This window comes from Thunnus maccoyii, chromosome 15 (assembly GCF_910596095.1).
Source record: "Thunnus maccoyii chromosome 15, fThuMac1.1, whole genome shotgun sequence".
Lineage (NCBI taxonomy): Eukaryota > Metazoa > Chordata > Actinopteri > Scombriformes > Scombridae > Thunnus > Thunnus maccoyii.
The window spans coordinates 28187160-28204867 of NC_056547.1; the positions used below are offsets into that span (position 1 = coordinate 28187160).

Below are 17708 nucleotides of genomic sequence, written 5' to 3' on the forward strand. Positions count from 1 at the left end.
GAACTCTCCTTTTTTCTCTCTCCAGGAACCACAAACTAATTACATTTCAAATAATTGTGGCCACTTTTTCTCCAACTCATGCCAAAGAAATGTGATGAAACCCGGTGGAATGCTGCGTCTAATGAAATCCAGTCCATTAGAAAGAAAAGATGACCGTGCGAGCTGACAGAATGGGTGTTAACTATCAGAAGTGATAGAGCAGAGCAGCCGTCTCTGTTGTTCCTAGTTAATAAGGGCCGGCCAGGCCGCTGAGCATACAAGGACAGGGGCTTGATGATTAGCCAGCAAATTGCCATGTGCGCTGGGCTCAGTCTTGTCCTGCCAATGCACAGACACGCCTCGCTTTTTATATCAGGCACTTGTTCCTGCTTCAGTGGAATTTTAGAGATTAAAATAACAAGATAGTCTGATGAAATATGTTTCATATAAAGGGCAGTGTCCCTCACATATTCAACAAAGGCTCTGTTGGACTGCTAGTCACTCCATTCACTAAGAGTAGTTTTAGCCTCACTAGTAGTAATGACAAGTTTTTTACTGGAATATTTTTGACCAACATGGTTGTACAATAGGGTGTAGGCGATATGATGATATACATAATGTGAGACAATAAACTGTCAGATTTTGCTGTTTACTTTAAACCATGATGTCTAGATCACTTAAATATATTTGGTCATATTAAGCCATCGTGGGCAGCATTGCAAATTGATATTTTGTATGATTCTTGCATCGTTGTTTTTGGCAATGATTTTGATAATCCATCCAAAGAATCCACTGGTTCTGACTTCTCAAATGCTGTTTTCTTTCAGTCCTCTATGATAGTAAATTGAATGTATTTGAGTTTTGTACTGTTGGTCAAAGAAAACAAGCAACTTGGTGAAATGGTGGGAAACATTTTTTCAGTATTTTCCAGCATTTTATCAACAGCAGTTAATTAAATAATAAAGAAAGCCAGCAGATTCAGTGTTGAGTTGGAGGCCTGATGTGATTCATCAGTTATTTATTCACAGTATCAACCAAAAACTGAGATTCCTGTTATTTTACCCATGAACTGTTTGTGACTTTTGAGCATGAAAGTTCATTCTTGATCTTAGAAATAGCAGTTTGATATAAATAATCTTTACTCAGTGTCCACTTACAAGCTTTGTCCAGAAGTTTAGTCGCATCTCACGGCCTTCACCGGCAGATGAAGTTCCTTGTCTCTCACTGATTTTCCTTTGCTGTATCACAGTATATATTGATACAGATATAATACATGTTATCCATAAAGCTTTTGCTTTCATGGAATTTTTAATTGAATGACACCTTCAATTGATCTACAAATGATTCAAGTTAAGCCTGGATACAAATATTGGCCAACAGAACAATGATCATAGATTGTTTTATAGTGACTGAAGACAGTCACTCACAAATGATTTATTGTTTCAAGTACATAAATCACAAGCATATTTTCATATATATACAATATGTATTTGAAAAGTGATTTGGCTATTAGCTTTCAATTCAAGGAATTTGCCCTGTTCTCAGCCCTGAAATGATAGAGATATCACCATTTCCATGTGTGTCATGAATAAATGTTAAACAGAGTGATCACAGACTGTAAACGATGTGTTAGAATGATGCTGCAGTTTGTACTCAGATACTATGATGTTGTACTAAACAGGGCGATGGCACAAATGTAGAATAATCTTCTTCAAACAGAATGTAAGAGCGTTTGTGTCAGCTATCTGTGCAAATTCACTGTCAAAGTTAATGAAAGGTAAACCTGACCTACAGGCAACCTTGAGAAGCTCATTTTTGAGTTGCTCAGTCATTTGGACTCCAATCAAAGTGAAAACCTGTCAATCCATCAAACCTGTATGTTGAGTTGTGATGAAGAGGCTATCCTCATGTTTACTTTTGTATCACGGATGTTTAATTCCCACATATGGACCAACTTGTAGAGGGCTGATGACATAACTTCATCATATGTGGTTTGTTTTCCCACAATCCATTCACAGTATATCACACCGCTTGCAGTCCTGTGATCCAGTCAAACACTGGTACAGACTGTAGTACTGACGTCTCACGTTACCGTCCTTGTGCAACATGGTGTAATCTAGTGTTGTTGTTCCTTTTCCCATGAGCTCACTGTCTGTGGGCAGCCCGTCTGGTTAATAGACATGTCTGTGGCTTGACTCATCCTTTTTATGGAGTAGAAGAAGAGAGACACCGCAGCATTCATCACAATACCGTCCACTCAGCAGTCCTACACATTTATCTTAAACATTGTACCATCTTTGACTGTGAAGTTCAACATGTTCTCATCTATTTCAGCCTGTTGAGATCCTCTCAGACATTTATAGCATCACAAGCATCTTTCTTTCACAGTGATATGGTTATAAAGGTATTTAAAATATTGCAGTCTCTTCTTAGCAGTATCATCTCTTACTGATCAGTCACACAGAGCCAGTTTACTCCAGCAGCTCTGCAGTAGCTTTCATTTTTACATTAGTTTGGGTATAAAATAAGGCATATTTAAGTCTTAGTGCCTTTTAAAAGTTTCTAAAAGTTAATTTACTCAGCTTGCCACACACTGTACGATAGTCATTACTTCTGGGCAGCCCAGCTCTGCAGGTCAGAGGTCAGTTTAAAGACAGCCAGACTACATGACAGACACCAGTAAGTGTGGGTGGGGGTCAAAGGGATTAAGGTCTGCTGTAAATGCTTTGCAGGGGATCCTGTGCTGCAGTTGTGTGTGTGTGTGTGTGTGTGTGTGTGTGTGTGTGTGTGTGTGTGTGTGTGTGTGTGTGTGTGTGTGTGTGTGTGTGTGTGTGTGTGTGTGTGTGTGTGTGTGAGAGAGCGTGAGAGAGCCAGCCAGTGATAACCAAGTGTCATCAGGATGTGTGCAAGAAGAAGAAGTCATCTTATCTGAGCTCGATACATCCTTTTTTTTTAGAGGAGACATTTTGACATGTCATATCAGGAAAAGCATTTTTGTAATTACATAAGGCTGCAACTAATGGTTATTTTCATTACTGATGTCGATTAAAGTGACATCCTCAAATGTATTCTTTTGTCATGACATACAATCCACAACCTAAAGATATTCAGTTTACTGTCACAGAAGACTTAAGAAACCAGAAAACACAAACGCATATTTGAAAAGCTGGAATCTGAGAATTTAGGCTTTTTTTTCCCAAAAATTGATTTTATCAAATTTGAATCCAGTATCAAATCAAGTTATACACATATCCCTTATTGAATCTTATTATTATTGAATCTTAGATTTAGCTTTTAACATCTGCAAGTAACAGATGTCTAATGCACCTCTTGTTGGCTGAGAAGCAGAAAACCATCAGTTTTTAGTGAAATGAAATGTTAATTATATGTATCTGGCACATTTAATGAACAGCCGATGCCCACTGTACTTCACCAGCTACTCCAAATACTGAAGGATCAGATTCAGAACTATGAAGTTGCTGATGTGATATGAATCAAAGCCTAACTTAGAAATTCTTAAAGTGACTGATAATAGTTAGTAAAGTGTTCTTAATTCAATCAAGAAGTATTTACGGATAAAATAAACAGGTATGAATGTCTGACAGATCAAGGTCTTTCATTACATGGATGGAAAACCATCCCACATCTCCCTACATTGGTGCCAAGACAACAGGCAAGAACTTCACTAGTGCAGCAACAAGGACATGATATCCCCGTCATCCCCCCAGACACCCTCAACCACTGCCTGTTGTGTTTGCTGGAGCACCTAACCAACTAAACCTGGTACAATCTTGCATTTAGTCTAGTTCTTGGAGCTTCATGGCCTTACCATGTCTGGTCGGAAATGGACAGAAATTAGCACCAAATTTCTGTCTTGTTCTTTGACTCCCTTTTCCTTTGTTGAGGAGGTTTGTTGTGTTGTGAGAACCTGGTTTGGCAGTGTAACCGCCGTGTGGTTGAGTGAAAGTGCAGCCCAGCCCCAGTCAGTGAGCGTACCACAGGCATTCTGCGGTGCTACTTAAGTGTAAGGTATTGGCTCAGTTTAGCTGAGGTTAAGCTTCAGTGTGTCTTTCTCCTCAGTGAAAGCAGCAGCTTTCTTACAGTGTTACACAACCTTCACAACACTCATTATTCTTTATCTCAAGTCATCAGCTCAAGAAAAAAAAAAACATGTGCAGACTAAGACTGCAATCAAAGGCTATGCATTGTGTATGTATTGTCATGGAATGTTGTAATGTTGATGTTGATCATGCTATGTGGACCCGACTTGACCTCAGCAGTACTGACTGTTTCTCATCATTCACTCACAGTCTGAAAGCTCTGAGTCTGACATCAGAGTAGCAGACAAGGTCTGGTACAGATCTGCTGATTAAATCAAAGTTCATCTGCTGATCACGAGTCCTTCCTCGAACCCACGCTGATCAAAGCTCAACCCTTCTGGCCTTTCTGATGTGGTCAGAACCAGAGTTTTTCAGCACCTACAGCTGCTTTTTTTTGTCCAATTCTATTGTTCAGTGTCGGTGCAGAAGTAATGTGTTGAGTTCAGGTGGTGGATGAAGTGTTATGAGTCTGACCTCCATGCAGGAAACTGGAGTTCGCCTCCTGTCAAAGAGCTGCAATTAACTTTCACCTTTTTATTAACCATAAATACAATCCTTCCCTGACCTTAACCAACTGTTATAGTTGCCTAACCCTGACCATACCTTAGCCATTTGCCATAATTGTGATCTTTCTGTACCCTCAACCATACCACAGTTGCCACAGAACTTTACTTTAGAAATGTTGATACTGGACTTTTTTGTCATTGAACATAATTTGGGGTTTTGCAGAATTGTCCAATATCAATGTTCTTGTCTGGTGATTGGCATATTTTTCTCTTTGTGTAGTCTTTGTCTTTGTGTAATCTCTCCGTTGACATAATTTGTGCACGAAATATAGTTTCTCACAGGTTTACACAGTGATACTGACTAGAGGCCATGAAATTGTTTCTTAACATCATTTCACAAGTCAAAATCTTATTGACAATTATTTTCTCCCATACATTTGTACTTCTTACTGGGGATCGAGAGCCTTGACAAAGTAATGGTAAAGATTCAAAGTGGTGTGACTTACAAGTGAACCATCTCTGTGGAACACCAACTGGTGCAGATGATGTGGTCCTACAGTCGTTTGATTCTATCTGACTGTCAGTTACTTGTCTGTCAGATTATAATTGAAAGCATGCCTTGTTGTTTGTCTTATCACTGGTGGAAAATCAACCTCTCTGCAAACAGGAATTAGATTTGAGAAGCAGTAAAATACTAACTGGTATCAGATATGAAGCATTAGAGGCTGGAGTAGATGGTTAACGTGATGTGTGCGGTGTATGTTGGTAGATTTAAAAACTCTTGGGACTGTCAGCATGTGACTTTTTTCTGTTTTTGTACAGCATTTACAAAAATAACTTTCTTGCACTTACATAGAACTGTGTAGCTTAAATGGTCTAAGGGAATTGAATGTAATATAACTTAAATTAAATTAAAATATTGCAAACAAGTAAAGAGATAGTATTGGCCATCTAGCCTGCAATAATCTTATAATTATTTGCAAATGTTTGAAATGATTTTCAACGTTCTTGCTCTTTGCAGGTGGAACAGTCGAAGGTTCTGATAAAAGAAGGAGGAGTGCATCTTCTGCTCACCATCGTCGACACCCCGGGCTTTGGTGATGCTGTTGACAACAGTAACTGGTGAGCTCAGCCATCTGTCACTGCTTTATGAGTTAATCCGCAGTTTTGATCACAAACTTGGGACACTCCTGACATTAATTTAGATGATGTGTCATCCTCAGCTGGCAGCCGGTCATTGATTACATTGACAGTAAGTTTGAGGACTACCTCAACGCAGAGTCGCGGGTCAACAGACGGCTGATGCCAGACAGCAGAGTGCAATGCTGCCTGTATTTCATCGCCCCGTCTGGACATGGGTAGGTTTTCCAGACTTCACATTCATCACCTGGAATGTCACAGAAGTTCAAATTTGTACGGTATTTGAAATTTTTACAAACCGACCACTTCAATGGAATCGAACAATGTACATTCAGGCTTGTTCACAAATTCATTGCATTAAATGTCATTCAATTGACTCACAATGTAACCCTGATAATTGGTTCCTTTAGAAAACCAAAGTTAATGAGGCTAGAAAGAAATGCATTACATATAAAGTGTACAATTGCTAATGAACTAGACTATATAATTGCCAGAATTCTTTCTGTGGTCTAGAATTGATTTTGTCCTAAGTCCTGACCCTCTTGTACCCCATTCAGACCTGCACAGTGACATGGGTCAAATCCACATCATGGTCCTATCTGTATGAGTCAGTCTACATCAGCCAACCCTCCCTCATGGCTAGGGTTGGAGGCATAACTGGAGTTACTAGGATTGGAAATTTCTTCAACAATTCTGGCGTTTAGATGCCATTTAAAAACACATGTTGTCCAAACTGCTGCTCAACATTTAAAGGATGGTTTAAGATCAGCTATGTAAGAACACACAACATAGTTATACAGTAGAACAGACACACTGGGACATACAATGAGTTCTGTTGTCCAAATGCCAAAGGGGTGAGAGGCAAGACCTGACTTTTGATATTGTTCGCAGCTGGAATAAACTGGAATTAACCACTGAATTAGTTACTTCTCAAAACTATACTCAAATTCCAAAATGACACCAAGTTTTTTTGGCAGAGGAACTAACATGTTCAGCCAAAGGATTTGTCTTTTGAGAGCCACAAATAACCATCTCAGACTTTGCAGAAACTTTCTCTTCAGCTAGAGAAAGTTAACCAAAGTTAATCTAATTTCTCATATCATTTGGAGAGTCCTGACATGTCTTTAAATCACCCTGGTTATTTAATTTCTGTAGTTAAAGGTAGAGTCAATGATTCTGGAGCAAAATTGGTCAATACACTTTTTGTCAAATTCAGTGAATATCTCACAGTCTGCTAGCTGTCACTTCTGTGTTTGAAAAATCCTGTGTTCATACACAACACTGGCTCCGTAAATGGGAAACAAACAAACTGGTCGGGAGCAAGCCACACATCACTATTCCAGCCAATCGGAAGGGTGTGTTCGTGCTCATGTACAGGACATGGTGAAGTCATCAGAGCAGCTGTCTGTGCAAGGACATGACAGTCTCCCGTCTCCAGCACCCGTTGAATGGTAAAGGAGGGCTTGGCAATGGCAATGCACATCCATGAATTTGGGGGGTGGAAATTCTGAAGGAGCATGAAGGGAGGGGTATATTTGTTTGGGTGTTTAGTTCAAATATCAACAGTCTTTTTCCAGAATGACTGACTCTACCTTTAATAGCCATGCCTAAGAGGAAGCATGTAGAAGGAAAAGAAGAGGGGGCCTAGGATGGATCCTTGAGAAACTCCACAGGAGATACCATTTTTGGAGACTGAGAAATTGCCCCAAAAATGCCAGTAAGGTGAAAGATCAGGGACTTTAAGTATGAGACTGTTCTTGAAGAAGTTTTCCTCTCACTCATTATGGTGTGGACTCATATGGGAACAGTACAGTCAGCTGTTGTGTTTCAGTGTTTCTCCCCCGCTGCATGATTCTCTGGCCAAGTAGACCAAACCCATGCAGCTCTGACTGTGGCTTCCTACCAGGCTACCAGGCAGGAATAACACTGGTGTAATCTGTTCTGAGCTCGCTGACCTGAAGACCCCATTCCTCCCATCTGTGTCTTGGCTCTGGCCACTGCCAAGCATACACATACACACACACACACACACACACAGTTGGCCTGACTGGCTCATACACTTGGCCATGCTGTGCTGCCTACAACAAAAGGTGGTTTTGCAGTCCAGCACTGTTGAGCCTGTTGGCCACAGTGACCCAGTGTGGATTTCTGACCACAGTCTTGTTGGCTCTCTTGGCTAAAGAAAAGCACCATAAGGATCCATTCATTTTCAGCATCTACCCTGGAGTGTGTAAGTGTGTAAGGGTTGCACTAAAACATCAGACCAGCATTGGCCCTTTAATAAGTGTAAAGTTCACAGCTCAGACTACAGGGATTTATAAGGCTGGTTGTATTTGTTAATCAGGCTCCTGGGACATGTTTAAGAGTTTAATAAATACATCTCGGACTATGCACTGTTTTTATGCATTTGGATCAAGTGCGATGTCAAATCACTTTTTGTCATCAGTGTATTAGAGCTAGCTTTACACAACTTTCTGCATTTAGCCAAAAACTGCAGCTGAACTAGGTTTTATTATGGAGAAAAATGTCTCATTATTAGTGAGAAATGTGTGCTTCCTGCTCCACAAATAAAAACAAGATTTACATTGTGTTTGATGATTTGGGAAAAAATGATGGTGTTCACAAATGCATTTTCCAAGTTTCGCAATTTTACAAGTAAATATGACCTAACGTTGTTGGATCTGTGTTGTATTTTTTTGTTGAATTTGAGTCTCTTTTCACATCCTCACATCTACAAAAACATGTTGCACACCCTTTTCTCTCCACAGTTCAACCAGTGTTAGATAAAGCTGGACAAATGTGGGTGTAAATGCCAGGGTAGCCATAGCAAACCCAGTGGACAAGATAACGTTTCCATCAACCGCTTGGGCAGAGCTACTCAGCTTGTATACAGCTGCGTTCACTGAATGTATACACAGCCCTGTGTCTGGAGATGTTTACCTTACCAGCTATGAGCAGAAGTGGACAGTGAGGTGTTCTCACTTAGGTTGATGGTTTTTCCATGATTTTGAAATGATGACTTCTGGATATATACCACTCTTTCACACCATAAATTACTCTTGATTTTAAAAACAGAATTGTGGATAATTAAATCGTAGTTGTTAGATAATGTGGCCATATTTTTTCAATATAACATTTCCTCTCAAAGGAACACTGGTATGAATAAAAAGAAACAACTCAACAATACAGAATTATTGGACCCTTTGACCTGTTTTATTTTACATCCCTGCCTGAGGTTATTACTGTGTGCAGTGCAGTTATTTAGGTAGTTTGAGGGATGGAAGCCTTGTTCTTGGAAATTGTGTTGGAAAGCTTGGGAAACCTGTTGCTGCAGGTGAAACATTGATCAAGACTGCGGCAGTTTAAGCTCAGAATATATCTACAACAGTTGCCTGAAAATGTTAACGAGGTTTGGGAAGGCATCTTTATTTCAGTACATGTGATAGTCCTCAAGTACACAAACACACAGACACATGAACACATGCTAAAAATCCCAGGATCCAATTCTATAAAGCCTAAAATCTCCACTATGTTCATTCATCTTGTTAACAAGAACCAGGAAGTGAAGAACTTTATACAGTAGTGACTGCAGAAAAGCAAACAGAAATGATTATCAAATACTGAAACACTAAGTTTAGTCAAGGGAGACATATTGTTTACATGAATTTCCAGTTTGTGAATCATTATGTGTTTCCAGTTTGTGTCCACCCACCATTACTGGTGGGTGGACACAAAGAAATGTTTTTTCCACTCAGTGCATGGTATGAAAAATGCATTATCAATACATAATCCACTGCAATCCTGTTTCATGTTTGTATGTCAGCTGTTTTTCAAGATTTACCATCAATCTGTTACGCAGTCACTACGTGATCATGGATATAGTTTAAGATTAAAACCTTTTCTGCATTAAGAAACAGCCAAAGGGCCATATGTGGAATAACTGAGAAGAGTAGTGCTTGAAACACTCCCAAGCCAAACACTTGTCCACAGCTTCCCTCTCACAGATGGAGACAATAGCAGCTGGTCATGCAACAAGATTAAATAAACTACCATGAATGTGAAAACAGCCAAGAACAACCTATAACTCTCTTTGAAATCTGGGAAATAAATATTACATGGCTTATCACATGGTCTAACATGGATTGGATTTACATTTTCCAATGCCAGTATCACAGATATCACAGATGTGCGATATTTGATATCATGTGGCGTTTTATGTGGGTTATGGACTAGTTTAGAGACTACAGTACATAATTCATCCAAATAGAACCTTTTGTAGATGCTCTGGCAGCAACACACAAACAAATGCACAAACAACAGCAAAACACTATAATGCCGTTTGAAAGAGGATTCCAATCAGCTCAGATTTACTCTGCTGTCTGGGCCTTTCACATGTGCAGTTTGAGGTCAGCCAAGCCATTAAACATGACTTCCAGCCCTGCAGGCTGTGTGACAGGAGCTCACTGCTTCACCCATCCCTGCAGCTCCACTTAAAGCAGATCCATTCACTGACACTAACCTTTAAACTGTCTCTTCTCTTTGCTTCCCTCTCCAGACTGAAGCCTCTTGATATTGAATTCATGAAACGGTTACACGAAAAAGTAAACATCATCCCTCTCATCGCCAAAGCCGACACAATGACTCCAGAGGAGTGTCAACTGTTCAAGAAACAGGTGTGTGATCAGTTTGCTATCGTGACTACTAGAGTTGGGGCGGTTTCTGGTTTTGCCAGTCAGGCTTGGTGTACGAGCTGAAACCAATTTGATTATATGTGAACTAATTGAACCAGCGTTTATAATTATGAAGCATTCTGGCAACTTGCACTATCAGTCGACTGCGATTGCAAAAGCACTCACTTGTTACTCTTAATAATATCTCTGTAACAGATGTATGTAGCAACCTGCCCTGCACCACACCATTCAGAGGTTAGACAAGCTTTTGTCTGCTCTTATAATCCATCCAGGTGCTAGATAATCCATCAAGGAACCACTGCATTATTTTTGGACACTTTCGAAAAATTATAAAAGCAAAAATTTTATGTTTTATGTACTTATTTATCTCATATCAACTGTACAAACAGCTCTTGTTTGCAGCCATGTTTACGTTCTCTCTCTTCCAGTTATAAGCTATGTTATTGGGTGGTGAATTATGTGCAAAGAGCTAACCCAATGACGGTTAGCAAATGGCGATTTTGATGATTTGCAAACATGATTTGAGAGATCTATGCTGTGTCCTGAGCATTTACAAATCTACTGCAACACAGAAGAGACCTTCAGATCAGACCTTCAGTCAATAATATGTCAAGATAGTTATCTGACGTTTACTGAGCTACATAAAGACATGTTCCTACCTCTGTGTGCAGTTTGACCATTGGACACGTGCACATTATGCATATTCTGTTTGGTGTTAAGTTGAATGGTTGTTAAGGGAATTAAAACACGATGTGTCACTCCTGACTGTGGTGCTACTACACTCTCACTCATTGGCTCTCATTACGTTCCACTCTGGAGAGGATGAGTCACTTGCAACATCTAGTAAAATTCGGTATTACCAGTCCAGTATTTGGCTTAATATCAAACGCTTTGAAAACTTTTACATCAGCCCAGCCCTAGGGGCTACATGATGTATTGACAGGGTTCTTTCCAGTTCATGTCCACTGTCCAGTACACTTTGCCACTCATGATCACAGAAATACTTCACATTCACTATTTTTTGAGCATTTCAGTAATTATGAGAACTACACATAGCAAACTTCATGTTTTGGTCACAATAAGTCTTCATGACTTTGCTCCAAATTGTTTTGGCATCAACAAAAATTGATGAAATTATTTGATCTGATATTTCATAGGTAAAGTTCTTCTACAACTGATTGTGTGTAGACACAATTAATCATTTAAATGCATTTTATGGCTGCATCAAATGATTATTTTGATTATTATCATGATCAGTTAATCTGCTGATTATCTTAATTAATCAATTAATTATTTGGTCTATAAAATTTCAAAACTTGTCTTGTCTTGTTTTATTTGATCACCAGTATAAAAATGAAAATCAAAATGACTATTTGATTATCAAAATAGTTGAAGATTAATTTTCTTTCGATCAACAGATCAATTAATCAACTAATTGTTGCATTATATTGCACTAGATACATTATAGAAAGTTGGCTTAATTTCCTAAAGGATGCTGTATGTATTTAGTGGAACATGTGGGGAAAGTATGGTTAGTATTGTTACAGAAACTCTGGGCCTCTTATTGGCACCAGTCTTGATACATTTCAAATAATACTCAGCCTTAATAAAAGCAGATGTGATCTGCTTTCACAATAGACATCCACAGCTTTGTGTTTGACTCTCTGACAAGTTCAAATAATCTCTTTCTTCATTATCCATCAAAAGCCCCATAATCAAATTATAGGATCCTCCTCCTGTGTGTATCGACTAACCTCTAGTGTGACTATTGACCTGTCCGTCCCACATAGAGCTCACTTCACTACATTACCTCTCATGCTCTTTTTCCATCTCACCCCTCCACCCTCTGTCTCCTCCTCTCTTACTGTGTGTAGATCATGAAAGAGATCCAAGAGCACAAAATCAAAATCTACGAGTTCCCAGAGACGGACGATGAGGAGGAGATGAAGATAGTCAGGAAGATCAAGGTCTGTTCTGTTGAAGCAACCTTCCGATAAATCTGTCGCTCTGTTTTTTTTTTAGTTGCACTGAACACTTTTAATTTAATGTAATGTCTTTTTTTTTTATGTATGTCATACATGCAGTGTTTCCGTGTATGTTAGTACACACCCACAGCCTACGGTGTATTTTTAGCCGTCGTGTGTGTGTGAGCTATGCAACAGTTGTGTCCCCTCCCTCCTTTCTGCAGGATCGTTTACCCCTGGCTGTAGTGGGTAGTAACACCATTATCGAGGTCAATGGAAAGAGAGTGCGCGGGAGGCAGTACCCCTGGGGTGTGGCTGAAGGTGAGAGGTCAAAGGTCAACTGATCCCAGCCTGTAAATTGATCAACTAAGTGGAATCACACACACACACACACACACACACACACACCCGCACACACAAATATTTCCACAGTTTTATTGGATTACTGAATATCATGTGTAGATGGTTTGCAAAGCAGTAACACAACCCATGCGCTCTTGTTTTGCTTTCATCGCAGTGTTCATCACACACGCAACACACACACACAGAAAAATCATTCATGTTCTTAAACACTTAGTCATGTATTTTTTTAATTTTGTAATTTAATTAATAATCTAATGTTTTCAAGATGACCAACAGTGAAAAAAGTTCTAGATCCAGCAATTGAAAAACTGCTAACAAAATTTGGTCAGTAACAAGATATAAATGATAACATGTTCAAGTAACATTTTTCCATCATGGTAACTTCATTCCAACACGATAACATGTTGAAACTCAAGATGGATAATAACACAAAGTAAGTTAAACGTACTTTTTGATCACTAGAGATGCTATGGAACAGCACAGTGATGAGCAGGCACCTGTTTTGTTTGTATGTTGTACTAAACTGGCTACACATGTACTCACAAGTCGGCTGTGACACAATACACACTCCTGCCAACTGCAGAGGGCGGTGATACAAATGTGTGGTTCAGGCAGCCAATAAAAGACTGAGGGAAAAAGAAAGTCAAACAGGTGAAACATCAAACACAAACAGGTGTAAACGCGATACACTGAGGTCCACTCAGTGACTGTTCTGGAGCTTTTGATTGTGTCACATGATCGTCAGCATATGGAGCGGCCATGTTGTCATGGAAATGAATGAAGAATGGGGAAAAAATGAATAAACAAAAATAGTAGTTTCAAGGACAGGTTCAAAAATTTTAATGTGTGTCTTAGAGCAACAGTCAGGTGTCTATATGAACAGTGAAAGAAGTTTTCCTCGCTGTAATCATTCCTCCTGTTCATACTGGATATTAAATGACCCTTCAAATGTGCTTTCAATGTAAGTGATGGAGGCCAAAATCCACAGTGTGTCCACACAGTCATTTAAAAGTTGATGTGAAGCTTATATGAGGCTTCAGCAGTCTGAGTTAGTCGTATCAAGTGGATATCTGACACATTTACAGTCTTTTTAGCATCAAATTCCCTCTTTGTGTTTCCTCGGACAGTGTTTCCCTGTTGAGCTGCAGGTGGAAGTATAGTAACAAAAAGAGGAACTTTGGCACTAAAAAGACTAATGTTGAAAGATATCTACTTGATTTGACTCATTTGGACGCTGAAGCTTCATATTAGCTTGAGATAAACTTTTAAATACATTTTTTGCACAGAAGGAGGACTGTGGATTTTGTCCCCCATCACTTCCATTGTAAGTGCATTATGAAGGGATCTTCTAATGGTCAGTATGAACAGCAAGAAAAACATGTGTCAATGTTCATATGGACTCCTGACTGTTGTTTGAAGACAAACTTGAAAAATGAGAGATCAGGAAAAGAATAGGAAAATGTTCTTGCATGAGGCCCAGTGTGTTTTAGTAAGAAACACTGAATTTAAACCAGTTGATTACAAGAAGATTACAAGATTAAAAGATTATTCCACAGGGTCACTTTAATACTTGTATGTTGAATCAGTTTCATTCCTAAAATGATGAATAAAATACCAGTTTATGTAAACTTTATTCATATTTTGTATGAATTGGCCCTGACACAGTTGGCTTGTGTTTGTTCTGCTGCTAGTCGCACACACAGAGACACACCGAAGTCAGACATTTCTCTTCAGCACAGGATATGAGGGTTTTGTTTGACATGACACAGGAAGTTTCAGTCACACTGCGGTTAGACATATGTAATATGACAACATATTCAGCTTGAAGTGATGAGGACACAGTCTGAATGTGACTAAGCTCAGAGGTATTTACTGTAACAAATAAATTGGAGGCAGTGATGGGAACATTGCAGATCATATTAAATCTGATGTTCAGACTCTTTCTGTCGTCTCAAAAAAATACAACTGCGTAAGAAGTGCTTAGTGGATCACATGTAGGAGTGCTACCATGAAACTGGTTTGCCGTTCATGGAGAGTGAGTTTTGGAATACCAAAAATGTTTCTGGCTCCATGTCAGCATAAATATGGAGAGAGGGCGGGAGAGAGAAAGAGGGCAAGGTCCCTGAGAAGCTATGTGAGTCACTCTACCACAGCAGTCCAGAGAAACCTCAGGGGACTGTGGTGAGTTTACTGTAGGAGGGACAGAAAAGCAGCACATGATGCTCTCTGCTGGTGCTGTCTGGTACTACACTCATCCATATCTATGCTGCTCCATGTCATTATGTCATCTGCAGGGCTTTGGAGAGCCTGAAAAAGACTTTAGACAAAATAGTTAAATTTAAGGCTGTAAGTATGGAACCCTGAGTCACAAAAGGTTGTAAAAGTATTTAAGATGTGTAATAATACTGCTAAGTATATATAAAATTTGTGATAGATGGATGATTTAAATGTAAGAGATGAAAGAAGACCACAAAAATAGGAAAACTAAATAAAAAAGCTAGTGAAAGATGAATTGAAGAGTAAAATAAAGTTTTGATATATTTGATCAAATGGTCCATGGTAAAAAACAAAAATAAAAAGCTATTTTCTGTTTTCACCAACTAATTAAATGAAAAGTACAGAGTGTTATTATTCTTTCTATACTTAAGTTAAAATGAGTTCATTCAATTTTTGACTCATCTGATAACCTTTTTCTTCTTTTTCTCTGTTTTGGAACTCTGTACTAACTACTCTTGTGTTGACTTTTTGATTAACACATTATTTCACTACACTACATAATATAAACATACGGCCTACATATAATACTATAGAATGTATGTACTATATATTAATGACCAGGAAATGAGAAAATGAAGCACAGAAACCCCATCATGTATGTTGTTCATTTTCATATTTGCATATCATATGATCACATATTGTCTGCTTTGCCCTCATCTTGATATTTTCAGAATTTCTATTTGTGTCATGATGAATATATTTAACATTTCAGTATACTTAATTTTTTAAGTTCAGTTCTGATAACATTGAACTAAACCAAAGTAATTGCTGTGATCTCACAATGTGGCGACATCACTAAGTCTACTAAGGCAAGAAACACGAGCAGTCAGATGATCAGACAGAGTTGAAACAAGCTAATGGGTTAGCTCTCACTTATTTGGAAGAGAAAACAAAGGCTAACTGTTACATTATTACCCAAACTGTCCTTTGTAAACAACCATCACATTTTACAGACCCACTTCCTGCTTCAACTTTGACTCACTGTTCTTACTGTAATTGTGCACACACAGTTTTCATATACAGTGACATTATGCGTTCACTGACTTACTTTTGTCAGTACAGCATTATCAATATATATGAGAATAAAACCCAAGTTGTAATAAGTTGTAGTTCTTCTTTCATATGTTGATATGATGGGACTGGTAGCTGCATTGGTAAATATTAGTTGCTCTATATTCTATTGTCTAGTTTCCAGCATCCCTACGGGTCTCAGTTATGTTCATATGATGTTCTGATCAGATCATGTTATTGCGTCTAAACTCTGCTTCTGTTTGCTTCTTCTCACAGTGGAGAATGGAGAGCACTGTGATTTTACAATCCTCCGGAACATGCTCATCAGGTGAGCACAAACACACATCATCTGCAGCACAGGAGAGGTTATGCTGGGCTGACTGTCAGTGCCTAAATGTCTCATTCAACCCTGTGACAAATGAATGCCTGGTACCTGCAGTATTTCCCCTCAGATCTGTAATAATAGAAGAGGTCATAATTCATATTACTAGAAGAAGTACTATACCAATGCCAAACAGAATACAATTAAAGTATTCCCACACAGTTCTCATGGAGAGACCAGAATAGTTGTGCTCAGGAGTGGATGCCACAGAAAATATAGCAAAGTGCAACACCTATATGAAAACATATTCAAGAAAGAGTATTGATTTAACAAAGCAGGTGTACAATAAGCAAATTGGTTCTTTCAGTGAGAGATGTGTTTATTTACATCCACTTTTGTTGTTTCCAGGACCCACATGCAGGACCTGAAGGATGTGACAAACAATGTTCATTATGAAAACTACCGTAGCAGGAAACTGGCTGCAGTCACCTATAATGGTGTGGACAACAACAAGACCAAAGGACAGCTAACCAAGTGAGTTCATCAGGACAAGTATACATGATATTGTTGTGTTCATGTTTCTTAAGTGCCCTTTAATAATATTTCAAGTGAAACAGGAGGTTGTCTTCTATCCTACTGGAACGTGTTGCCGATTTGGCTGCTGGTTCCGTCTCTGACCAGCACATTTACTATGTCACTGTGGAGGTAATTGCAGTTCAGAGGTCAAAGTCTTCAGCAACTGATTAAAGTTGCCAAGCTGTCACTAAAGCAGTCCAAACCTTTAAACCCATTTCTGGCCCAAACAAGCCAGCACTAACCCCCCACTAACTAGCCACCAGTATCAGTTGTGTCTAATCTGACAGCACTAACTGAGGCACCATCTGACTCCTAATCCACCAGCTGCAGCCGTCAGTAATCACCAGCACACTCTCACAAGCTAATGCATGGGTTATGGCAGCAAGCTAAGTGTCTGCATTTGTTTGTTTTTAGACCTGAGACGGCTGAAGGCATGTAAGTTATTTCACTTCTTCATAACCTCACAGATACTTTTCTTCCTCCTCGCTCCAACCTTTTTCATTTTCCCTGTCTCATAGGATTTTCTCTGTGCAACGCTTTGAAATTTATATATTGGTTTGAATGAAACATTGAAATATTATTAAATTTAGTGGGTTTGTTTGGCTATATATTACATGCCATAAATTCATACTAGAGACAGTAATACAATCAAAACATGTTATACCTTACAAGCTTCTGCATGAGATGTGTGCAATATATCTAATTAATGTCATTCCATAAAGCATATTGACAATCAGCAAGATGGCTACTTGCTTTGCAGCTTGATTACACAGTTCTTA

General features: G+C 38.9%; 1 protein-coding gene across 2 annotated transcripts in view; it reads left to right on the plus strand.

Annotated features, from left to right (window-relative positions):
* The window catches only part of LOC121912730 (septin-7), a 47236-nt gene that overhangs the window by 25349 nt on the left and 4179 nt on the right, over nt 1-17708 (plus strand). Inside the window, exons 5-12 of one of the 2 annotated variants that reach the window (XM_042435092.1) lie at nt 5607-5707; nt 5809-5943; nt 10281-10398; nt 12291-12383; nt 12605-12701; nt 16308-16359; nt 16762-16887; nt 17344-17364. In XM_042435092.1, coding sequence (XP_042291026.1) covers nt 5607-5707; nt 5809-5943; nt 10281-10398; nt 12291-12383; nt 12605-12701; nt 16308-16359; nt 16762-16887; nt 17344-17364 — 743 coding nt within the window. The remainder of the gene's footprint in view (nt 1-5606; nt 5708-5808; nt 5944-10280; nt 10399-12290; nt 12384-12604; nt 12702-16307; nt 16360-16761; nt 16888-17343; nt 17365-17708) is intronic. The other variant, XM_042435093.1, reaches the window with a different exon arrangement.